Below are 26,163 nucleotides of genomic sequence, written 5' to 3'. Positions count from 1 at the left end.
CATTCTCTAGGATTTTTAAAAGCTAGTTATACATCTTATAAATGTAAAATTGAAAATAATTTGGCTTACACTGAGGAGAAAAATTCATATGAAATGGATAGAATTTAAGCTAATATCTCAAGATATCTTTCTATATGACAAAGACAATAACCACTCAAATTCACTGTATTAATATATCATCATAAGTGATAGTAGCTGTTAAAAATTAGTACATAAAAAATGATGGACACAATATGGCCAAACTAGTGGTTGTGGTCACTCTTCTACAGAATAAAGATTAGAAATTGACAAAGTACATTTTTAGTATAATTGAAGTATTTCAAAATTAGGAAGCCAGAATCAGGTCTTTTATAAAACTTCAAATCAAAAGTGTACTCAGAGTGACATCAGCAAAAATGATGGAATAAGAAATTTTGAAATCCCACCTTTCTATGTGCTGTGTTTAGACGCTCAGTCATGTCCGACTCTTTGTGACCCCATGGACTGTAGCCGGCCAGGCTCCTCCGACCATGGGGATTCTCCAGGCAAGAATATGGGAGTGGGTTGCCATGCCCTCCTCCAGAGGATCTTCCCAACCCAGGTCTCCCACATTGCAGGCCGATTCTTTACCATATGAGCCACCAGGGAGCCCCCACCTCTCCATAAAATTAACCAAAACCTGGCAAAATCAAATGTTCTTGAACTTCAGAAACTAACCGAAGGCTTGCAACAATCCAAGGAGTGTATACTCAAGCATAAAGCCTGAATTTCACTAAGAACAGAGAGCTTTGTGGCATTTAAGTTACTCCAAGCCCCAGAACTGCAGTGCAGTATCCTGAAAAGAAGAGCCTGCATTGCTGGTAAACGAGGAACCAGAATAGATCTCATTTTCAAAGTGTTATAATTATTTGTCTTGACTGTTTGGTTGCTCCCTGTAAGACCAGCTCAAAAGGTCTGTCTTTATTTTGCTGGACTAAAAGGGTTGTTTTTTGATATTACCCACTAAGTCATGTCTGACTCTTTATGACCGCACAGACTAAACGGGGCCTAATGCTAAAAAAATTACTCTACTTTGTTCAAACCATTTACAGGCAAATGTTTTAGTCACTGCTGCCTAAGGAACAGATAACAACTGGAAAAGACAACAGACTAACCAAAGAGCTTAAGGGGAAAGGGCTAGAGAATGAGATACCCATAAGGGTATTCAAAGTTCCAATATATTCCTGGGAATCTAGAAGACCACATGCACATCCAGGGTTGCACACACACTCAGGAAAGACCTGAAAAGACCCTAAGCTGTCACTTCTGGTTGATTTTGAGGCATTGCAGAAACAGGAAGTGAAGGCTAAGGCATAACTGTAAACTGCCTAGATGAGTACTGAAGGCATGCTCTAACATGTACAAAGAGCCCCTCAGCAAAGACTGGTTCCAAGTGTTTAAAACTCTGCATAATCATGAGCCAACTACTAAGCTAATTGAACAGATTTCAGTGGCCACATGCAACAAAGAATACAGAGTTTACAGGACTAGTTCAGAAAAAGACACTAAACAAAACAAACAATACTACTACAATAAGCAGCAGCATCAAAACCAGGAGGGGAAAGAATGGCCTTTCCAGAGTTGCCACATTTTAACATTCAAAATGTTTAGCTTTCAACAAAAAATTACAAAGCATGCAAAGAAATAATTTGCAAATCATCTATATGATAAAGGTCTAGTATTCAAAATAAAGAACTCTCACAATTCAACAGTAAAAATACAAAAAACCCAATTAAAAACTGTACAAAGAATATGAATAAATTCTTCTTCAAAGAAGACATACAAATGGCCAACAAGGACATGAAAAGATGCTCAACATCATTCATTAGAGAAATATAATACAAAGCTAAACCAGCCCATATGAGATAACACCCCATATACGCTAAGACGTCATAATTTGAGAAAAAGGCGAGGGGGGAATGAAAAGAGTAACGGTAAGAATATGGAGAAAGCTAAACCATAGCACACTGCTGGTGGGAACGTAAAATGGGCAGCTGCTGTGGAAAATAGCTTGGCAGTTCCTCAAAATGTTAAATATAGAATTACAGCATGACCCAGCAATTCCACTCCTAAGCACATGCCCGAAAGAACTGAAAAAAGGTTTCAAACACATACTTACATCTGTTAATAAGTGAATGGAGAAATAAAATGTGGTATTTTCATACAATGCATTCACTATATAGTCATAAAAAGGCAAACATGCTGAAACATGGATGAACCTTGGAAACATGCAGAGAAGGCTGTCAAAAAAGGTCACACACTGTATGATTCCATTCCTATGAAAGTCTGGGCAAGAGAAATCTAAAGAGACTAAAGCAGATAAATGGGTGCTTAGAACAAGGGAGTGACAGGAGATAGGGAGTAATGTGTAAAAGTTGTAAAGTTCTTTCTGAGGTGCAGAAAATTTCCCAGAAAGGACTGCGGCGATAGTCAACAAATATCTGTGACTGAATTATATACTACAAAAGGAAGAACATTCTTGTCATGTAAATTATCTCAATATAAAATATAATTTAAAACTGTGTACTCAACAAGGTCTTTGAAGAAAGGTAAAATAAATTCACAGTAAACTTCTCCTCAGTAAAAACAGAAGTCAAGAGACATGGGAGAAAAATCTTTCAAGTGCTCAGAGAAAATAACTGCAACTTTGTATCTAGTCCACCCTAGATGACCCAGGCAATAAGGAAGGAAAAAAGATGTTTCCACACATAATTAGGTAAGTTCATCATCCACAGGTCCATAGTAAAAGGACTTTTTAAAAGGATCTACTTTCAGAAGAAAAGTTAAACAGGTACTTCTGCTTATAGGAGTAATAAACCAGATTATTTTCATCAACTTTGTAAAGATCACTAAAAATTTGATGAACTACTACTACTACTACTACTACTAGTAGATTTTCTTAAAGCATGGAAGAGCAAAAAAATAGCATAAAGAACTATCAGTCCTTGGACTTCCCTGGTGGTGCAGTGGTTGAGAATTCACCTGCCAATGCAGGAACACCAGCTCAATCCCTGATCTGGGAAGATCCTACATGCCACAGAGCAACTAAGCCCGTGGGACTACTCAGCCTGTGCTCTGAAGCCTGTGCGCCTCAACTACTGAAGCCTACTCGCAGAGCCTGTGCCCCCCGAGAGAAGCCACTGCAATGAGCAGCCCACACACTGCAACTAGAGTAGCCCACACAGCAACAAAGATCCAGAATAACCAAAAGTAAGTAAACAAATCAATAAAATTATTTAAAATATAAACATATATATGGAGCAGAAACTACACTATAAGAAGAAATCAACACATATACAGATGGCCGGAGAACTTTAATACTCTTCCAATGAAACCAAGAGACAAAATAGACAGAACGTTAATAAAAACCTAGAGGATCTGAATATCAAAGCTTGATCTGAGATATGTGTAATGAACAGAGTCAAATAATAACAGTAACTTAAATTTAATGAATGCATATTGTATACTTGGCAGCCTTATAAACACTTTTCATACATCAATTAACTCTTACAACAACCCTGGATAGATTCTACTGTCTCCATTTTCTTATTAAAAAACTGAGATGCAGAGATGACATGTATTCCAATGTCTCACCACTGTAAATAGCGATCTCAGTCAAAATGCACTGATAAAATGTTACCTTTGCCATAATTTGACAGTACTGTACGTCATAATTAGGAATCATTAAGACCCTAAGAAAATAATAGATTCTTAATGTTTTATTGAATAAACACTATGATCCCTTTCAAAAATGTCATCAGCCCTTTTGAAATTACCATCACCCCTTTTGAAGTTTTCCAAGTTTAAATCCACTTTTAAAATTTTCTCAGTCATAAATATGAGGTCCCCTGTGTACTTCGGGTTCATCATTAGGTGTTTCCCTCATCTACCTAAGAGTCTTCTTTTCTTTACTTAAGAGTTCTGAGGCCTTACTGTTCTGTTGATCCATCACAATTTTATATTTTGATATAAACAGAAAAACTATAATTTTAAGAAATGTTAAAAAAGTGGAGTATTCTGGTCTCCAGTGTCTGATGGGTAAGCACTTCTTCCTTCCTGCAATGGGCCCTTTAAAAGGCAGTCTCATTTAAAAATTTTGTGTCTGATTTTTTTCCCCTACGTCAAACCTAACCAAGCATTTAATAAACAAAATTTTACTTTGTTCCAACACAGAATATTTACAAAAACTGATGATGTACTTGGCCACAAAGAAACTTTCAAAAATCTATTAACATATAAGTCACTAATACACTTACATATAATGCAATAAAGTTAGAAATGAACAACAAAATAGCCCCTCGAGATCAATATACCTGAGATTTTAAAATACAGATAGGAAATAGCAGAGCTGAGATTTGAACCCAGTTGATCTGGTTCCACTGTCTTGCTCAAACCCGAAAGTCCTAATTTATCAGGCTCCAAGACTGTGTTACCCAGTGTGGTGAAAGTGAAGTGTTAGTCGCTCAGTCATATCCGATTCTTTGCAACTGTGGCCTGCAAAGCTCCTCTGTGCATGGAATTCTCCAGGCAAGAATACTGGAGTAGGTAGCTATTCCTTTTCCAGGGGATCTTTCTGACCCAGGGACCAAACCCAGATCTCCCGCAAAGACGACGTTCTTGACTGTCTGAGTCACCAGGGAAGTCTGTGGTACTCAGAAAAGCAAATTCACGGGCCCAGGTAATTTGCCAGTTTTCCAGGTGACTGTTAAGCAAATTGAAGTTTGAAAAACCACCTCTCTAAACCAAGGCTCTTAATCCTGGGGAAAAGCTTTGCTTTGGACTCATAATTTGAGATAATTCTTTAAGCCACTAAAAGGGTTTTCTACTGTGCAGCTCAAAGCATGCTAACTGGACACAAAAATGAATATACAAAAATCAACAACAATTATAGTTCCCTAATGGCAACAAATTCTGTTGAAAAAAATCATTTCTACCTTTAAAATATATCCAGGATTCAATTACTTCTTACATCTCCATCACAACCAACTTCATACAAGGTACCACTACTACTTTTCTCAATTACTCAAAGAACCTTTAATACCAGTTATATACTACTTCTCTACAAAGCAAGAGCTATCCTTTCAAAGCTTGAGTATTTTTCTGCTCAAAAATCCCTATGACTTCCCTTGTTAGAATAGAAACTAAAGGACAAAATGGTCAATAAGTCCGTTCTGCTCTGCCCTGCTCACCCATCCTCCCAACCCTCACCTCTACTCCTAACTCACAGCTCTCTGACCTCTTCCCTACCAGTTAACCAACCTCTCCACGATCTGGCCACAGAGACCGATCTGTTCATTCCGTTCCTAGAATATATCAAGAACACTCCCATCTTCCTTTCTGCATTCCTTTGCCTGTATGAGTTTTCTCCATTGTTCCCTTCAGTTCAGTTCAGTTCAGTTGCTCAGTCGTGTCCGACTCTTTGCGACCCCATGAACTGCAGCACGTCAGGCCTCCCTGTCCATCACCAACTCCCGGAGTTCACTCAGACTCACGTCCATCGAGTCGGTGATGCCATCCAGCCATCTCATCCTCTGTCGTCCCCTTGTCCTCCTGCCCTCAATCCCTCCCAGCATCAGAGTCTTTTCCAATGAGTCAACTCTTCGCATGAGGTGGCCAAGTACTGGAGTTTCAGCTTCAGCATCATTCCTTCCAGAGAACACCCAGGACTGATCTTCAGAATGGACTGGTTGAATCTCCTTGAAGTCTAAGGGACTCTCAAGAGTCTTCTCCAACACCACAGTTCAAAAGCATCAATTCTTTGGCACTCAGCTTTCTTCACAGTCCAACTCTCACATCCCTTAAGTCTGCTCAAATATTAACCACCAGCAAGCTCTTCCTTAACCATTCTATATAAAATATGAACCATGCCCAGCTCCCTTCCTTCCTCTTTTTCTTATCCCTCATTTCTGTCCATAATATTTATCAGCATCAGACACGTTATGCATTTACTTTTTTATGTTTCATGTCAATTTCCCTTCACTAAATTTTAAACTCTCTTTAGGCAGGATTTTGTGTTCTGTTCACTTTTATAGTCTCAGCATCTCTAACAATATCAAACACATAGAAAGTGCTCAAATATTTGTTGACTGAATTAATGATCAAATAATGTTTAAAAAAAAAAGAAAAAAAATGAAATGTAACAAAAAAAGCCCATTTGTAGTAACATCAAAAACAAGTATGCAAAAATAAAAAGAACAAAAACCATGTAAGATCTTAAAGGAAGAACTCCCTATCATATTCACGAATGAGAAGGAAAAAAGATATAAATTCCCTCAAATTAATATGTAAAGCCCATTAATTAAAACTGTGGTACTGGCAATAAAAAATAGATGAAAGAACACAGTTCCAAAAAGGCCTTTGAATTCATTTACTTAGTTTTATGATAAAAATGGCATTTCAAAACTAGTGGGGGGGGGGGGGGAGTGAAAGTGAAAGTGAAGTCGCTCAGTCATGTCTGACTCTTAGCGACCCCATGGACTGCAGCCCACCAGGCTCCTCCATCCATGGGATTTTCCAGGCAAGAGTGCTGGAGTGGGGTGCCATTTCCTTCTCAAAGGGCTCCTCCTGACCAAGGGAGTGAACCAGTGACTCCTGCATTGCAGGTGAATTCTTCAGCACTGGGCCACCTGGGAAGCCCAATCTTGAGATAAGGGACACTTTTTTAAAATAAACACCAAGAGGAAACTGAGAAGACTATTCAATGAAAACCTTTGCAAATACATGGGTACATAAAGGGTCAGTATCCAATACAAAGAATATCTAGAAAAAAAAGACACAATCTAATTTTCAAAATTTAACAGAATAAAATAAGCAAGAAGAAAGAAAAATTTCTTTCTTATGGAAAAAATACAAGAGATCAATAAAACATGAAGAGTAAAACATGAAGATACTGAACTTCAGCAGTAATGAGGGAAATACAAAATACAATAAAACACAACTTTCCTTCTATCACTGAAAAAGTTGAGAAATATCACATGCTGGTGAAGATGTGGAGAAACAAGGTCACTTACACACTAGTGGCCAAAACATAAATTAAGAAGTCAGTCTGACAATATCTAATAAATATAATAATCACATATTCCCTATATGATTCTTCCCTATAAAACTCTCTTCCTGATACTTCACATAAAGGAACATATAAAAGAACATTCACTGTATTTGCGTTTGTAATGCAAAGGACAAAACCTAAAGGTCCATTAATAGCTAGCTAAACAAACTAGAATATCCATATAATGGATTATTATGTTGCTGTGAAAAGAAGTATATCTAACAGACTCAAAGACATATCGTAGTTAAATTTTCCCAAAGTCAAACACAGTATGAGGCTACTTACATAATCATAAACACAGAAAACTAAGGCGGTAAAAACACAGGGAAAAAAAAAAGTACAGAAAAAGGCTTTACAAGGACACTCATCAAGTTCAAAACTGGTCCTTATCTCTCTTTTTGCTTCTCCTCTTTAAATGAATTTTTATTGAAGTATAGTTGATTTATTAATACAACATTGTGTTAGTCACTGCTATACACTGTAAAATGATTCAGTTATACATATACATGCATTTTTTTTTTTTAATTCTTTTCCATTATGGTTTACCTCAGGATACTGAATATAGTTCTCTGTGCTATAAGGAATACTTGGTTGCTTATCTGCTCCTTATCTATAGAGGTGAAGAGGATCAGAATTAGGGGCAGTATAAGAAGGAATTACCATACTCGAAATGTCTTAGCTTTTAAATAAAAATTTAAGCATGTATTTATATAAATTAAAACATTATAATTTTTTTTAACTTATTATAATTTTTTAAAAGAAAAAGCAAGGTTCTAAACCTTATGTCCAACAATTTTGTTCATTCATAAAATGTGAACATGTCCATACATAATAATAATAAGATACATACATTTATAAAATTATTGAACCCATGTCTCTTGTATCTCCTGCACTGGCATATGGGTTCATTACCACTGAGCTACTAGGGCTTCCCTTTATAGTGAACAGTTAACTTAACTTCTCTTCCAAGAACAAATACTAAAGCAAAGATGGCGCAGTGGTCAAGAATCTGCCTGCTCATGCTGGGACACAAGAGACAAGGGTTGGGAAGGGTCGATCCTTGCCGAAATTAAACCAAAGGCCTATAAAAACAGAAGTGGGCAGAAGAAAGACCCATCCCTGAAACACATTAAACTAAGAAACCTGAGGCTACTTTAGGACAGCCAAAGCAGATAATGCTCAAGCTGACTTTGTCTAAAATAATGGTACACTTCAGAGACTGCCAGTCATTTAATCAGCCACAGTCCAACTTCAGCTGTAGTAAATAAAAGCTACAAGAAGGTTTACAGAGCTTATTTTTGGTTGTTTTTTTGTTAGTCGCTCAGTGGTGAACAATTCTTTGTGACGCTATGGACTGCAGCCCACCAGGCTCCTCTGTCCATAGGATTTCCCAGGCAAGAATACTGGGGTGGGCTGCCATTTCCTCCTCCAGGGGAATCTTCCTAACCCAGGGATTGAACCTGTGTCTCTTGAATCTCCTGCACTGGCAGATGGGTTCTTTGCCACTAGCGCCACCAGGGAATTTTTGGTTAAATTATACATAAGATTTAAATTTGATCATTTCCTTTCTAGTACCAATGGCATTAAGCAAAACAACTACTTACAAAAACTATTTGGCTGGCTATGCACCTTCAACCTGAATGTGTATCCAGGCCTAATTTCACAAAAGAAAAACATTATTTCCAGTTAAGATAATGTGAAGCATATATATTTTCCCCTGGCTCCCAGCCTAATGCTAAACTGAATCCTGTCATTTTCATTTTGTTAATTCATCTCTGAAATAATATTGTTACTAGAAACACTGACAAGTCACTTGACAACAGTCAGAATATGTAAAACCTAGAAAAATAAAGCTGGATCCTAGGTAGGTGTGTAGTACTGTCAAGACTAGAAAGGTAATGTTATGAATTATCACACATTTCATATGAACATGTATTTGATAGATGTTAGAAGGGTCAGAGGGGCTTTCCTGGTAGCTCAGCTGCAATGCAGGCGACACCGGTTCGATTCCTGGGTCGGGAAGATCCCCTGGAGAAGGGATAGGCTACCCACTCCAGTATTCTTGGGCTTCCCTGGTGGCTCAGCTGATAAAGAATCCCCCTGCAGTGTAGAACTAGGTTCGATCCCTGGGTTGGGAAGCTCCCCTGGAGAAGGGTCAGAAAGATCTTGGCCATAACTCCAGAACACCTTGCACTTTATGGATGGGATTATTTTTAATGCAAATTTCAAATTACTGAAATAAATAATTTAAACACTCTTCTTGTTTCTCAGTATTCTTCCTGATATCAATCTTTTATTCTATTAAGCCTAGTTGATCTTTGACCTAGAAATGTATGTTTATTCATAAAATACTGTATCCTGAATTTTTATTATTTTTCACTCAACAGCGGTATATTGTTTATTACATAGGTATCTAAAAGGAATTTATGACTTGGTAGGGTTTATACAGAATCTTTGTTCACAGTTGTTTAAGAGTTACTTAAGTTGGCTAGTAAACCAAAGAACAGGTTCAATGTCCACGCTTTCCAGTTCACATGAAATTAACTCTGCTCAATTCTTTGGCCACAAATTTAGTGTTAATCAATCCTAACCAAACATCTTATAAATACCTGCTATGGATCAAAAGAGTAACCAACAGTGGGTAAATTTTTCAAAACAACCCATTCTCAGTTGGCATACCCTACAGGCACATATAGGAGACTTCAAGTCAACTGGATTAAAGTTCTGGCTTTTAAATACTTAGCTATTTAATGTGGGAAATGACAGCCTTTCAGAGCATCTGCTTTCTAATGGATAAAACAGCAGAAAAATATCCTCTACCTACTACATGAGACTTTTTTCTAAGTTCAAATGAAATCATAAATGGGAACATGTTCTTTAATGTGTAAAACACTGTATTAAGCTGTTACTTAAGATACTTCTTAAGTAACATAGGGCTTTCCTGGTGGCTCAGAGGTTAAAAGCGTCTGCCTCCAATGCGGGAGACCCGGGTTCGATCCCTGGGTCGGGAAGATCCCCTGGAGAAGGAAATGATAACCCACTCCAGTATTCTTGCCTGGAGAATCCCATGGACGGAGAAGCCTGATAGGCTACAGTCCACGGGGTCACAAAGAGTCAGTCAGACACGACTGAGCAACTTCACCTTCACCTTTAAGATAGTTCAAAATTTCTGTCCTGGTGAAAGCAAGTTAGCAGGATGCTCTCCATATACAAGGGTCAGCATTTTTCAATCCTTTATAAATTCCTTAAAAATATTTATTATTTGCCTTAAAAACAAATGGAACAGTATGTATATAACTACTTACTATATAGTGAATTCCTGGAACTACTGGTGGAAGTGTTATTTTCCTGTTACTAGTTTTCTATTTTTTAATATGTATTAAATTTTTAATTGAAGGATAACTGCTTTACAGAATTCTGTTATTTTCTGTCAAACATCAACATGAATCAGCCATAGGTATACATATGTCCCCTCCCTCTTGAACCTCTCTCCCATTTCCCTCCCCATCCCACTCCTCTAGGTTGATACAGAGCCCCAGTCTGAGCTGCCTGAGACAAAGAGTAAACTCCCTATCTATTTTACATATGGTAATGGAAGTTTCCAGGTTACTTTCTCCATACAATCTCACCCTCTCCTCCCCTCTCCCCATATCCACTCTTCTAACCTTGATTAATTTCTGCTTAAACTTTGGAGAAATGTCCAGCTTTAGAGAAAAACAGTTACTCTGACTAGCTCTCTCTTTAGTAATCCTACTACTTTGTTTCCCAAGAAATAAAATTGTTTCTTCTAACTCTCCCACATAGCTAACACTGCCAGAACCCACTAAATTATTTTTCTCATGCAGTTTTCTTCCTATGTGGATTACAAACTCCCTGAGGAAGAGACGTTGCTTTGGAGCAGCTTTGCATTTCTAACACCTATCAGTATTTAACACGTACTCAGTTCAGTTCAGTTCAGTTCAATCACTCAGTCGTGTCCGACTCTTTGTGACCCCATGGACTGCAGCACGCCAGGCCTCCCTGTCCACCACCAACTCCCGGAGTTCACTCAGACTCACGTCCATCGAGTCAGTGATGCCATCCAGCCATCTCATCCTCTGTCGTCCCCTTCTCCTCCTGCCCTCAATCCCTCCCAGCATCAGTCTTTTCCAATGAGTCAACTCTTCGCATAAGGTGGCCAAAGTACTGGAGTTTCAGCTTCAGCATCATTCCCTCCAAAGAAATCCCAGGGCTGATTTCTTTCAGAATGGACTGGTTGGATCTCCTTGCAGTCCAAGGGACTCTCACGAGTCTTCTCCAACACCACAGTTCAAAAGCATCAATTCTTCAGCACTCAGCCTTCTTCACAGTCCAACTCTCACATCCATACTTGACTACAAGGAAAACCATAGCCTTGACTAGACAGACCTTTGTTGGCAAAGTAATGTCTCTGCTTTTGAATATGCTATCTAGGTTGGTCATAACTTTCCTTCCAAGGAGTAAGCGTCTTTTAATTTCATGGCTGCAGTCAACATCTGCAGTGATTTTGGAGCCCAGAAAAATAAAGTCTGACACTGTTTCCACTATTTCCCCATCTATTTCCCATGAAGTGATGGGACCAGATGCCATGATCTTCGTTTTCTGAATGTTGAGCTTTAAGCCAACTTTTTCACTCTCCACTTTCACTTTCATCAAGAGGCTTTTGAGTTCCTCTTCACTTTCTGCCAGAAGGGTTGTGTCATCTGCTTATCTGACGTTATTGATATTTCTCCCGGCAATCTTGATTCCAGTTTGTGTTTCTTCCAGTCCAGCGTTTCTCATGATGTACTCTGCATATAAGTTAAATAAGCAGGGTGATAATATACAGCCTGACGTACTCCTTTTCCTATGTGGAACCAATCTGTTGTTCCATGTCCAGTTCTAACTGTTGCTTCCTGACCTGCATATAGGTTTCTCAAGAGGCAGGTCAGGTGGTCTGGTATTCCCATCTCTTGAATTTTCCACAGTTTATTGTGATCCACACAGTCAAAGGCTTTGGCATAGTCAATAAAGCAGAAATAGATGTTTTTCTGGAACTCTCTTGCTTTTTCCATGATCCAGTGGATGTTGGCAATTTGATCTCTGGTTCCTCTGCCTTTTCTAAAACCAGCTTGAACATCAGGAAGTTCACGGTTCACGTATTGCTGAAGCCTGGCTTGGAGGATTTTGAGCATTACTTTACTAGCGTGTGAGATGAGTGCAATTGTGTGGTAGTTTGAGCATTCTTTGGCATTGCCTTTCTTTGGGATTGGAATGAAAACTGACCTTTTCCAGTCCTGTGGCCACTGCTGAGTTTTCCAGATTTGCTGGCATGTTGAGTGCAGCACTTTCACAGCATCATCTTTCAGGATTTGAAATAGCTCACCTGGAATTCCATCACCTCCACTAGCTTTGATCGTAGTGATGCTTTCTAACACCCACTTGACTTCACATTCCAGGATGTCTGGCTCTAAATGAGTGTTCACACCATCGTGATTATCTGGGTCGTGAAGATCTTTTTTGTACAGTTCTTCTGTGTATTCTTGCCACCTCTTCTTAATATCTTCTGCTTCTGTTAGGTCTATACCATTTTGAGCCCATCTTTGCATGAAATGTTCCCTTGGTATCTCTAATTTTCTTCAAAAGATCTCTAGTCTTTCCCATTCTGTTGTTTTCCTCTATTTCTTTGCATTGATTGCTGAGGAAGGCTTTCTTATCTTTTCTTGCTATTCTTTGGAACTCTGCATTCAGATGCTTATATCTTTCCTTTTCTCCTTTGCTTTTCGCTTCTCTTCTTTTCACAGCTATTTGTAAGCCCTCCCCAGACAGCCATTTTGCTTTTTTGCATTTCTTTTCCATGGGGATGGTCTTGATCCCTGTCTCCTGTACAATATCACGAACCTCAGTCCATAGTTCATCAGGCACTCTATCAGATCTAGGCCCTTAAATCTATTTCTCACTTGCACTGTTTAATCATAAGGGATTTGATTTAGGTCATACCTGAATGGTCTAGTGGTTTTCCCTACTTTCTTCAATTTAGTCTGAATTTGGTAATAAGGAGTTCATGATCTGAGCCACAGTCAGCTCCTGGTCTTGTTTTTGCTGACTGTATAGAGCTTCTCCATCTTTGGCTGCAAAGAATAGAATCAATCTGATTTCGGTGTTGACCATCTGCTGATGTCCATGTGTAGAGTCTTCTCTTGTGTTGTTGGAAGAGGGTGTTTGCTATGACCAGTGCATTTTCTTGGCAAAACTCTATTACTAATACTAAATAAAATTTAAACAGAACTGAACTCCTACCAACAGCATGCCCTGGTTTTCTAGACTGAGAATTTCTGTGTCCCAGACAAGGTCAGATTAGCTTTGTTGAGTTCCCAGATATATTTGTTCTTGGTAGTTGGAGAGGCTGTAGCGTGGTATGATGGTTTCATTAGTATAACTGAATGTGTTTCAGTTGTAAAATGTGCAAGTTGTAAAATAACCGTATTTTAGGTGCTATACATTAGCTATTGCTCTTGCTTCTAGGGCTAAAACATCTAGGACAGGACAGAAAAGAGCTATTGGTTTTATGATGGCAAATCCGTGATATGTAAACTGATTTCCCTATGGAGTTCAAGTTGTAAATACAAATTAACTTAGTATTCTTTCAAGGGATTAGTATTGTACAAAAAACTTCACTGGTGAGTCTAAACGTCTAATTCAGATCGCTACTTATTTATCTCTACTGTGCAATTCGGTTGCCATAAATTAAATCCAGTTTCATTTATTCCTCCTTAACGCTGCCCATTTAAGTCACAGAGTATTATTTTAGGGCCTTCCCTGGTGGCTCAGTGGTAAAGAATCCCTCTGCAAATGAAGGAGACATGGGTTCAATGCCTGGTCCAGGAAGATCCTACAGGCCGAGGAGCAACTAAGCCCGTGTGCCACAACTATGCAGCCTGTGCTCTAGAGCCCAGGAACCACAATTGTTGAGCCACATCTACTGAAGCCTGCACAGCACAACTGGAGAGTTGCCCCTGCCCGCTGCCACCAGAGAAAAGCCTGTGCAGCATGGAAGACCCAGCACAGCCAAAAATAAATAAATTTTTTTTTAAAGTTAAGAGTTTTAGGTTTAATATTTTTTGTTTCAACAGAGGTATAATGGGCATAAAACACTGTATTAATCCAGTTTGTAATAAGGTAGGGAAATAGATACTGGAAACCTTATTTAAGAGTTGTAAAGACAGAGAAGTTTTCCCCAGTGTGCAGTGTGGGTTTACAGTAGTGCAAAGAGAAGGTCCCTTGAGTTCTTGACTCCTATATTTAGGCCAGATTTTTCTGTCTGGACCAGAAACTGATGTGCTCAGATGAAATTTATGTCATTTAGGGCCTTTAATCCACCTTTTGAGGCAAATAATCTAAATACAATTATTCTTTCTTAAGGAATGTGTTGACCTCGGTAAAACTGCATTTTTTGTTGTTGTGTAGATCTAGATTTGGGAAGCTGCTTTTGTATAACTCCAGTCAGCTGTGACTAAGAATACTGAATATTAAGTCCCTTTTCTTCCTGAAGTTACCATTCATGATAATGTGTTAGGAATGTTACATTATTAAATAAATGCTTCAACTTATGCAAGGACACTTCCAAAATATATCAGGTTTCCTTCCTACAAATGGGCTGCAGAAGCAAGCTATGATGTGGTTTTTGCAACGGAAGTGTCTTTATATGAAGGTATGTAAATAACTTTCAAAAAAACTGATAAGGATGAGTGTGGGGAAAGGGTATTAGCAATGCAATACTCTTAAAAATAAATAAATAAATGCATCTCTACGTACTTATCCATGTTCAGTCATGCCATAGCTTTATTTTCTACAAACCAGAAAAGGAAGAATGACCAGTTTCTTGGGTAAAAGCTGACTGTTTTAAATGTCAACTTACAATTTGGTTCCAGATTCTCATCTTAGGAGACATTTACCCACATCTGCCTAACAGTGAACACAATAATGGTTACAGTATAAACTCCATATAAACATCATCAAATTATTACTGATTAAACTTCACAGGTTCAACTACACTGATTAAAATTCATAGGTGTTCCTGTCCAATAAACCCAACGTATAAAATTGAATCAGATGAAAAGAAATCATTAGTTACATTCTTTCCGTTATAATACTTTTTCCTTTAAATAGTATATTCCTTTAAAGCATTTACAACAATGATTTACGAAGTCTACTCAAAACCACTTTCACTCCAGAAAGTAATACAATAATAGGCATCATTTAGTGAGCCTTTATCATACAATAGATCACGTACAATGTTTGCTGAATGTTATAAAAACATCAAAGAATTTAATCTTTATTATCCAGTGTAGTAGGTTTTATACCCATTTTTTAGATATTGAAAATTTGAGACTTTGAGAGATTAAATGACTTGTCTTAGGTCATACAGGGCTTCTTCCCACATGGCTCAGTGGTAAAGAATGCGCCTGCCAATGCAGGAGACCCAGGTTTGATCTCTGCTTCGAGAAGATCCCCTGGAGGAGAAAACAGCAACCCACTCCAATAATCTTGCCTGGAGAATCCCATGGACAGAAGAGCCTGGTGAGACACAGTTCACAGGGTCACAAAGAGTCAGACACAACTGAGCAACCAAGCACACATGCACACTAAGGTCATACAGATGGTAAATGGCAAAGCCAGGGTACAAACTCAGACTTTAAAGCTAATGCTTTTAAATAGGTTCTCTTTATACAAGTACATAAATTCCAAAAATATTAAAAACTGAATCGTAACACATTAAACTCCAGGATATCACACAATCATACCTATTCTTCACTCCTTGGCAAAAATCATTCAGACAAATATAACGTATCTGATGCTATTACAGTGCTGCACTCAATATGTCAGCAAATTTGGAAAACTCAGCAATGGCCACATGACTGGAAAAGGTCAATCCTCATTCCAATTCCCAAGAAGGGCAGTACTAAAGAATGTTCAAACCACTGGACAATTACACTCATTTCCTATGCTAATAAGGCTATGCTCAAAATCCTCCAAGGTAGGCTTCAGCATTATGTGAACTGAGAACTTTCAGATGTTCAAGCTGGGTTTAGAAAAGGCACAGGAACCAGAGATCAAATTGCCAACATTCGCTGAATCATACAGAAAGCAAGAGAATTCCAGAAAAACATCTACCTCTGTTTCAATGACTACACTAAAGCCTTTGACTGTGTGGATCATAACAAACTGTGAAAGTGAAAGTGAAGTTGCTCAGTCGTGTCCGACTCTTTGCGACCCCATGGACTATAGCCTACCAGGCTTCTCCATCCATGGGATTCTCCAGGCAAGAATACTGGAGTGGGTTACCATTTCCTTCTCCAGGGGATCTTCCCAACCCAGGGATCGAACCCGGGTGTCCCGCACTGGAGGCAGACGCTTTAACCTCTGAGCCACCAGGGAAGCCCCTATAACAAACTGTGGAAAACTCTTAAAGAGATGGGAATACCAGACCATCTTACCTGTCTCCTGAGAAACCTGTATGCGGGTCAAGAAGCAACAGTTAGAACCCTGTATGGAACAACTAACTGGTTCAGGATTGAGAAAGGAGTACGACAAGGCTGTTTATTGTCATCCTGTTTATTTAACTTACATGCAGAGCATATCATGCAAAATGCTGGGCTGGATGAAGCACAAACAAGCTGGAATCAAGACTGCCGGGAGAAACATCAACCTCAGATATGCAGATGATACCACTCTAATGGCAGAGAGCAAAAAGGAACTAGAGTCTCTTGATGAGGGTAAAGGAGGAGAGTAAAAAAATCAGCTTAAAACTGAACATTCAAAAAACTAAGATCATGGCATCTGGTCCCATCACTTTATGGTAAATAGAAGGGGAAGAGGTGGAAGCAGCAACAGATTTCCTCTTCTTAGGCTATAAAATCGCTGTGGATGATGACTGCATTAGAAGATGATTGCTTCTTGGCAGGAAAGCTATGACAAACCCAGACAGTGTGTTAAAAAGCAAAGGCATCACTTTGCCAACAAAGGTCCATATAGTCAAGGCTATGATCTTTCCAGTAGTCATGTACGGATGTGAAAGCTGGACAATAAAGAAAGCAGAGCGACAAAGAGCTGATGCTTTCGAACTGTGGTGCTAGAGAACTCTTGAGAGTTCCTTGGAAAACAAGGAGATCAAACCAGTCAATCTTAAAGGAAATCAATCCTGAACACTCTTTGGAAGGACTACTGCTAAAGCTGAAGCTTCAATACTTTGGCCACCTGATCCACACAGCTGATTCATTGGAAAAGACCCTGAAAATAGGAAAGATTGAAGGCAAAAGGAGAAGAGGGCAACAGAGGATGAGATGGTTGGATGGTATACCAATTCACTGGACATGAACTTGGACAAACTCTGGGAAATAGAGTCAGACAAGACTTGGTGACTGAACAACAACCATATCTGTAAACAGATATACACGTATAGGTTCAGAGGGGCTTCCCTGGTGACTCAGTGGTAAAGAATCCACCTGCCAATGCAGGAGGCACACATTTGATCCCTGATCTGAGAAGACCCCACATGCTGCAGAGCAACCAAGCTCCAGTAACACAACTATTAAGCCTGTGCTCTAGAGTCTCAGTTCAGTTTAGTGACTCAGTCATGTCCAACTCTTTGCGACCCCATGAATCACAGCACGCCAGGCCTCCCTGTCCATCACCAACTCCCAGAGTTCACCCAAACTCATGTGCATTGAGTTGATGATGCCATCCAGTCATCTCATCCTCTGTCGTCCCCTCCTCCTCCTAGAGTCTAGGAGCCGCAACTACTGAGCCCATGTGCTGAGACTGCTAAAGCCCATGCCTTAAAGTCCATGCTCTTTCCATGCCAGAGAAGCCACTGCAATGAGAAGCCCACACTACAACCAGAGAGTAGCCCCTGCTGGCTGCAACTAGAGAAAAGTCCACGTAGCACAAAGACTCAGCACAGCCAAAAATGAAATAAAGTGTATATAAAATAAAGAATATTTATATATAATAGTATTTAATAAATAAATATAGGGTCAGGTCACAAAGGCTGTTTTGTGTTTACTGTAATAGAAACAAATACAAGAACACTGGCAATAAATTGAATATCTAATCTCCAACTCACAGCAACCTGGGGGATTTATTTAGAGAGAATCATACAATCTCCATGCTGGAAGGAACCTTAGAGTTGAGACAATGGAGGTATAGAGAGACAATCTACCCTCATATACACATGTGTATGTGTATGTGTATATAAAACACTTATGGCATGTGTTTCCTAGTTAAGAAATTATTCCTTTCTATAAAACCCTAAAGATGTCATCTTAATGTTTTCATTCTCTCCTTACTCAAATTAATTTCAAAATTAGAACATTAAAATATGTAGATGATCTGGCTCAAAAAATAAGATGACAAAAAAAGGATAACATATTCCAACAGAGAACTGTAGCTAACTAACATTTATACTTAACATTACATTGTTAATTTTCAAGGAACTGTAAATCTCTTCTCTTTTTCTTCACCCCACCCATCTGAACAAAGCAAAAAAGACAAAAAATAAAACAAACCTGGCTCTTTGTTGGTAACTGCAATTCAGAATAAAAGCAGTTGGCAATGAACTTCCCTAGAGGGAAGCAATATTCTACATTTAAAAGCCTGCTCTAATCTAGAAATTTTACTGCTTTCTTTTTGCCTGTCCCTCCTGTCACATAAATTCTCTCATTCCGCATACAGTAAAACAAACTCAAAGCCACTCAGAATAGCCATGCTGCTGCTAGGTCACTTCAGTCGTGTCCGACTCTGTGCAAACCCATAGACAGCAGCCCACCAGGCTCCTCTGTCCCTGGGATTCTCCAGGCAAGAACACTGGAGTGGGCTGCCATTTCCTTCTCCAAGAACAGCCATAGACTTCCCTGGTGGCTCAGACAGTAAAGTGTCCGGCTGCAATGCGGGAGACCTAGGTTCAATCCCTGGGTCGGGAAGATCCCCTGGAGAAGGAAATGGCAACCGACTCCAGTACTCTTGCCTGGAAAATCCCGCGGATGGAAGAGCCTGGTAGGCTACAGTCCGTGGGGTTGCAAAGAGTCGGACACAACTGAGTGACTTCACCTTACCTTACCTCATGGCATATTCTCACTATTGCAAATTACAAGTAAGAAACTGAGAATGCTTTTCCATTTTTTACTTTTAAATGATTGTGAAATTATATCTGCCTGCATACTTCGGTTGATCAGAAAGTTTCGCTCACCAGCAAATATCATAACAGGTGGTATATCTGATAATATAAAATTGGGCAGGCATTTGATATATTGCCTATCTTCACCTCCTTGTTATTAGATATGACTTGTGTCTTAGCACCAAAGTAATGCATAAGATCAATATACTATTTACTTTCACAGTGTTCTATTTCCCTTTTTTAGTTTTTACTAGAAATTCCTGGGATCAAGGACAAAAATGACAGAAGACACAGCCAATATCTGTTTTATAACTGACAATCCTTGTCTACCACGTTTTATAAATAGGTGATTTTTACTTCATAGAAACTTAAAAGACAGCAAAATGGATTAAATTAATTATATTTCCACCTGATTACAACTGTCGAATATGAGGCTTAATAAAGACAACAAAATATCATAAAATCAAACTAGAGGAAATATGATTAGGGAATAAAGAGATTACTTACCTATAGCTTTAAATCACATGCCTGCTAAATAGTTATTTGATATGTGCTGAAAATAACTAGCCAGCAGTGCCACTCTTTTAACAGAAATAGTCTTCAAGAGCTAATGCAAATCTGTTTTGGATTTATTGCATTTAAATACATATGTTTGTTAACGTTATATAATTAAGCCACATGAATCAAGCACAAATACTACTGCACAGTTCAATACTACCACCTACTGTTAGTGGCTATTATTAAGTTAAAATCTTTTTATCAAATGGGTCCCAGTGCATTAAGATATAAAACCACCAGTTCGAAAAAAACAAACCACAGTTGGATGCCTTCATTTTTCTGAGGCGATTTTTGGGTGGGGGTCTGATCTAAGAATTTATGAAGTCTGGGATGTTAACTAGGATAACAGTGTAAAGGCAACTATGCACAAGCAGCTAAATTTGGTCAGTTTAAGGGCATTCTTTCTTCTTCCTCCCTCCCTTGGATTTTCCTAGTGTAACGGAATATTTTATTTTGGACATCTAAAAATACCCTTGCAAAACCACAGTACTAGTTAGATTACTGAAATTTTTAATTTAGTTTCCAATCTGTCACCAGTTGAGAAACAGTACTCTAAGGGCTAGGAATAAAAAAAGTATTCATTAATCTGCAAGAAAAATGATACCAAAATTTGAAAAGATACAACTCTGAAGATGAAAATAGAAGGATTTTAAAAATTAAGATTAAAAAACAACACCAACAGCTAAAAACTGACAAATGGCCTAGGACATGAAGACATGACTTTAAAAGTGTGGATACTTCTAACAGAAATACTGCTTTAATGAATGAAAATCTTCAATGTAGAAATAGATTACATCTTATAACGTAGGACTTAAATATCAACCATACATTTTGTAAAGTCTCTGCCAAGTTAAAAAAACTTAATGACTTAATGGATTAAGCACAATTTCCAGTACCTAGCTGTTTATCGTATGTATACTGTAGCAAGATACAAACATGTTTATTTTTAAGTAACGAGTGAACACAATGTAAGTACATGACACAATGTACTGTGCTTCAAAAGCACCTATGGTTGTAAAATAAAGAAACATCAGTAACACTATTCGAAAAAGAACAGATTGTCTGAATGAGCCTAAAAAGCACACTTCTGATTTCGATTTTCTATAGTAATGTTGGTGCCGCTGCTGCTGCTAAGTCGCTTCAACCGTGTCCGACTCTGTGCGACCCCACAGACAGAAGCCCACCAGGCTCCACTGTCCCTGGGATTCTCCAGGCAAGAACACTGGAGTGGGTTGCCATTTAGTAATGTTAGGTAATAGGTAATTGCTTTCAAACTAATCTCTAAAGTGTTAAAAACAAAATTCCTTACTTTTGCTAGTTCTCTTCCCATTCATTGCAAAGCCTTTCAAATAGAGTGAAACAAATGACTCTCACCCACTGGAAAATACATATAACATTTTCCACATGTACCAACTTGGAAAATACAGTTATTTACTATGCAGAATGTTCTTTATATTAGAAGATAAAACCTTAAGGGAAAAAAGGGTCATTACTGCAGTCTTAACTAAACTGTGTGACTGAGCCTACAAACTTTAACAAATACTGAAATGGCTATTTCAGAAGAAATGACCAAGGTCAGCTTTTAATAAAAAATTAGATTCCAAAAAAAAAAAAAATTAGATTCATAGGATCTGGAATAAAAGGAACCTCAGTAATTGATTTTAACTTCTTTTTCTTACAGAGGAGGTAAATGACCAAACCTGAGAAGTGAAAAAGAGATGACCAACGCTATAGTCAGTTGGTTGACAAAAATCAATATTAACTAAATCAAGTTCTGGTAACTCCCAATGCAGTATGTTCTTTCTACCACAAAACAGTTTATGATTTTTCTTATTTTGGACAAACTGAAGAAGTAAAATGAAGCAGGTAAACAAATATTACAACCTAATCAAGCAAACTTCAGTATTATAGATTCATCAGAGCAACAGCGATGTGTAATGAAAAAAAAAAAAAAAAAATAATGCCCAGCGTTTCAAAATACCCAAACTGGAACTTATCACTTCCTAACTATGTGAGTCTTAACTTCTCTAGGCACTGATTAAACTGTAAAATAGTATGAGAATGTCAGTGAATGTTACTACTATACTTTTCTTAGGTTATACTTTTTAATAAATCCAAATAAGATAGAATTTTTCTCCAATAGTACTACATTCTTATAATGGAGCTAACTAAGAGTATGACAAAGTGGAGAGGCTTAACTGAAAAAAATCTAAACTTGGATTCAAGGGCTAGCCAGACACGTGTCTGTCATTAATGTCACTATGTTAAGATAGTACTAGTTACAGTACTTAAAATGAAGGACAGCTATATTGTCTCAATAGCAAAAGCAAAATAAAACATGCTGGATAAAGAACTTTAGAAAAGCTCTTTTTCACATTTTATGAGCTTGTATGCTATGTAATGCTAAAAACAGACCAGAATGATAGAGTGGAGTAAAAAAAAAATGCAGATTGGAATCTTGGCTTCCCAATGTACTAGCTGTGCAACTTGAATACTTGTCAGGCCCTAGCTTTCCTCAAAATAGAATTGTGAAAATTAGAAGTAACAGAGGTAAAAACATCTAGCCCAGTGCACCTGACATACAGGACACACTGAATAACCATTTTTAAATTTGAAAGGTAATTATCAAAAGTTGCCACAAAACAAAATGTACTACAAGTAACATACAAATACTTGAATGAGTTTCAATTAATAGACTAAAACAATTTAGTATACATTATTTTAACCTATAAGGGTTATTAGTGTGTAATCTAATGCCAAAGTGACACAACAAAAACAATTTTCACATCTGCGTATCTTTTTTAAACTCTTTTATCCAACAGTCATCTACTTGGCTATTTCACAGGATGCTATATAGCTGCCTAATAGGTACTCTTCTCCTCTGATTTAACTTAAAAAAATATTTTGTTTTGCTTTTTACCGTTCTGAGTGTGAGATTTAAAGTGTGTGGCCAGCACTTACAACATCCAAAAGCATAATACACAAGAATATTCCCTATAAAAAGACTTTAAATAATTAAACAAAAAAGTTTTAGTTATCCCCCAAAAAAAGTGGCCAAGCAAAAGAAAATAATCTTTCACGTTTTGTATTAACCAGAGCTAACTTGAAATTAGTTGTTATATATTTGCTACAGAAATTTCCTACACTCAGAAAAATCCTCAAAGCTACATACTTACAATTGTAAAATTATCAGTCTTTTAAAAACCTTCTGAGATTTTGAGAATTAAAAAAATGTGATGTAAATTTTTAGATACTGAAAGCCTGTTTATCTTATCTACATCTTTTATCCACTGAAAGTAAATATTTTAAATGTTTTCAATGAATTAGCAATAAGTGTATTATTTCATGAGAGACCAAATAGTTTATTGTTTTATTATTTGTGAATTAGGTCATTAAGGGGTACATGATTTTAAAAAATACTCAGATAATGAAACTCATTAACAGGTATCATTTGCAGTTCCTTCTCATTTGTATTCCAGCATGAACACTTCCATGGGGTCATGAAGAGTCAGATACTGACTTGGAGAATGAACAACAACAAAAATTAACACTTCACATCATAGTAAAAGTAGCTTTTTGTTTACAAATAAACATTTTAATCACAAACACTGTAGAAGGAGTGGTGTTCCCTCCCTCTTTCTTATTGTTCTTCTCAGACATTTTCAGAAAACTTTGGTTCCCAGTTAATACCAATCAACACAAACAGATATGCTTAATAAAGCAATACATTTTCTTATTATTTTAGAACCACCAGTACAGATAAACTACAAATTAAAATATAAGTATAAAAACAGGATATAGTGATACAATTTTAAAGCACAAACTACAAAAGAACTCTTTCCAACAATTACTCACACAACCTAAAAGTGAATAGCAAAATGATAAAGAGCTGACTGCAATGGCAAAAGGCTATCCTCCACTCAATTCTTCAGTATTTGGGTTTCCCTTTGAAGATTTCTGTTAACTGTTAAATGTCTATTTGGTAATTCTAACGACAGTCTGGCCTTTTACAGTAGTACTGAATATGAAACCATCATAAATTAAGCTTTCTGGGTCTCTACATCAGGGCAACATAAAGTTCTATTAAAGTAAACACAAATATAAACTACCTGATTTTCTCCACTCCTGGCGCTGTAGTAACGTTGTAACTCTGAACTTAAACTCTCCCCAAACACTTCCTGTCTTGACCTTTGTGGTTAAATTAAAATATTTTCTCCATAAGCATAAAAAGAAATCAAGGAAAAGATTAAACTGAAGACCCTTAGGTAACGATTTCATCCTCTACGCTTCGTTGACAAGTTTCCTGAAACTTTTGTCTGTCTTACAATTTCATCCTTCAAATGAAAATGAAGAAAAACATCAAGTGAGAGCTACACTGAATGTGAGTGATGCCAGGTCAACCTGATTCTCTGTCCAAAAAGGCCAGGTAACATTTACTCTTCTTGCTGTTGTTTCTCTTTCTTGTCCACTCAACAAACCTCCCCGTATATTACTATACTACAGTAATTCACCTGTAGTTACAATACTTCACTTCCCAAAGGAATCATTTCCCAACACTGCCTACTCCCTAAAGACGCTTTCAGATGTTTTATTTCTTCATCCATTCCATAATTCCATTGCTATAAACCTCTGTCGTCAGAGGAAAAGTTCTCCGAGACCAAGGGACTTGAAAGGATTTTCTTAAGTCTCTCAGACCTTCGTCCCAATCTCAAAGCCTGTACACATCTAAGAGTTCCCAGAAACAATGAGCTACAGAAGTACGGACCACACGGGAAAGAAGAGGAAGTACCAGAACAATACCCAGACCACACAGCACCGAAAACCCGTGGACGTTTCTATCATCTCAGTCTACCACCCCTACTCCCCTAGTTTAACAGTCTCTCAAAGTCAGAGAAAAAGTCCCGGGCCCATAATTTCCCCCTCGCTTCAAGAATAAAGTGGCAGAAAGAAAAGAAACGAGGTCCCTCCGGTCGATCGCAGCTGTGATGCTTTTTCTGCCGGGTGAAGGGAGGCAAGCCAAGGGTTGTGTAAAGAATGGAAAGCTGAATGATATTGGGGGGAGGGAGAATTAGGGCGCCAGAGCTAATCCCCCGCCGGGGCCCGCGAGTGGAAGACGCAGGAGGCGACCAGCCGGGAGGACAAGGGAAGCCAGGCTGCACTGAGCCTCTGGGTGGCGAGAAAAGGGAGAGAAGTGTGGCAGCCCGAGGCCAGTGGGTGACGGCGCCAGGCGAAAGAGGAGATTCGGTGCGGAGCGAATTTTCCGGGGCATGAGAGCGGAAATAGTCTTCCTCACGGGACCCTAGCACCCGCCCCCGCCCCCACCCCCCTACCGGCCCCCCCTCCTCGCCCCAAGCGCACACCTCAAACCTGCTCTTGGTCACTCCGTTCACGTCCCTCCTCATGGGGCCGGCGGGTGCGGCCGGGGCCGGGCGCTGCGGCGTGCAAAGACTGGGGGCCCCGGGCAGGCCCCGGAGTTCCGGTACCGAGACGAGGCAGAGGACCAGCGGGATGGGGCCGTCGGCGGGGAGGAGAGACCTCTCGACTCCAGCTAGGCCTCCTCCTCCTCCCGCTGTGGTGGCGACGACTGCTCGTCGCTAGCTCTTCTCTCTTCTCAGCCTCAACTTCAACCCAAAACAAAAACACTCCCCACCTGCCAGCAACGCCGCTCCTCATTGGGCAGAGCCGCCCGGGCCTCGGAACAGCGTGGGGAGGGGGAGGAGGAGGAGCGCGCAGCGGCGCAGGACCACCCCTCCCCCATCCCCGGGCAGAGCCCGCGGCCGTCAGCCCAAGAGCTACGGGAGCGCGGTGGCGGCGGCGCGAGCCCGCTCTCGCCTCCAAGGCAGACAAGCCCACCGCGAGAAGGAGAGGCAGGGAAGTGCCTATGTGTCTGTGTGTATTTGTCTATGGGAGGGGCTGTGGGGCGGGTGCGAGTGCGCGCGTGCTCGCCGACCGGTGAGAGAGAAGAAAGCAGGACAACTGCACACAGCACCCGAGCCCCCACCTCTCCCCTCCGCGACAGACAGCACGCACCAACCCACCAAGCACTTGAGCTGCCTGTCTTGTCCTCCCAGCCCCTTAAGTCTTGTCGCTTCCCAGTAGCCCGTGTTGGCACACATGTCCTTCCCAGCCACCCAGCTCCCTTCCCCTATATCACTCACTGTCGCCTTGAACCCAAAGTGCAGCAGGCGGTCCCTGCTCGGAGCCATTTTCTCCTTTCTGGTAGTCTCTAGATTGGGGCAGTGCTGCTGCTGCTTTCGCCGCCGCCGCTGTTGCCGCCGCTGCTGCCGCCTCCCCCGCCTCCGTGGATTGCATTACCGGGTGTTGCAGTGAGGCTTGGGGGGCCGCTGTGGGGCGTGGATCTCCCTGT

At 39.3% G+C, this 26,163-nt stretch overlaps 1 protein-coding gene across 4 annotated transcripts in view; it reads right to left on the bottom strand.

The window, feature by feature from the left end:
* FBXL20 (F-box and leucine rich repeat protein 20) overlaps window positions 1–26,163 on the bottom strand; it is a 102,528-nt gene extending 76,365 nt beyond the window's left edge. For 2 of the 4 annotated variants that reach the window (XM_055576004.1, XM_055576006.1), the window contains exon 1: window positions 25,157–25,188. Coding sequence is in view for 2 of the 4 variants with exons in the window: in XM_055576002.1 (XP_055431977.1) it covers window positions 25,955–26,002 (48 nt within the window). In the remaining 2 variants the exon portion in view is untranslated. Of the gene's footprint in view, window positions 1–25,156; window positions 25,463–25,954 lie in introns of those variants that run through there. The other 2 variants (XM_055576002.1, XM_055576003.1) reach the window with 2 other exon arrangements.

The sequence above is a fragment of the Bubalus kerabau genome, chromosome 4 (genome assembly GCF_029407905.1).
Source record: "Bubalus kerabau isolate K-KA32 ecotype Philippines breed swamp buffalo chromosome 4, PCC_UOA_SB_1v2, whole genome shotgun sequence".
NCBI lineage: Eukaryota > Metazoa > Chordata > Mammalia > Artiodactyla > Bovidae > Bubalus > Bubalus kerabau.
Note: the sequence above shows the minus strand (reverse complement) of the source record. Positions and strands in the feature narration are given on the sequence as shown.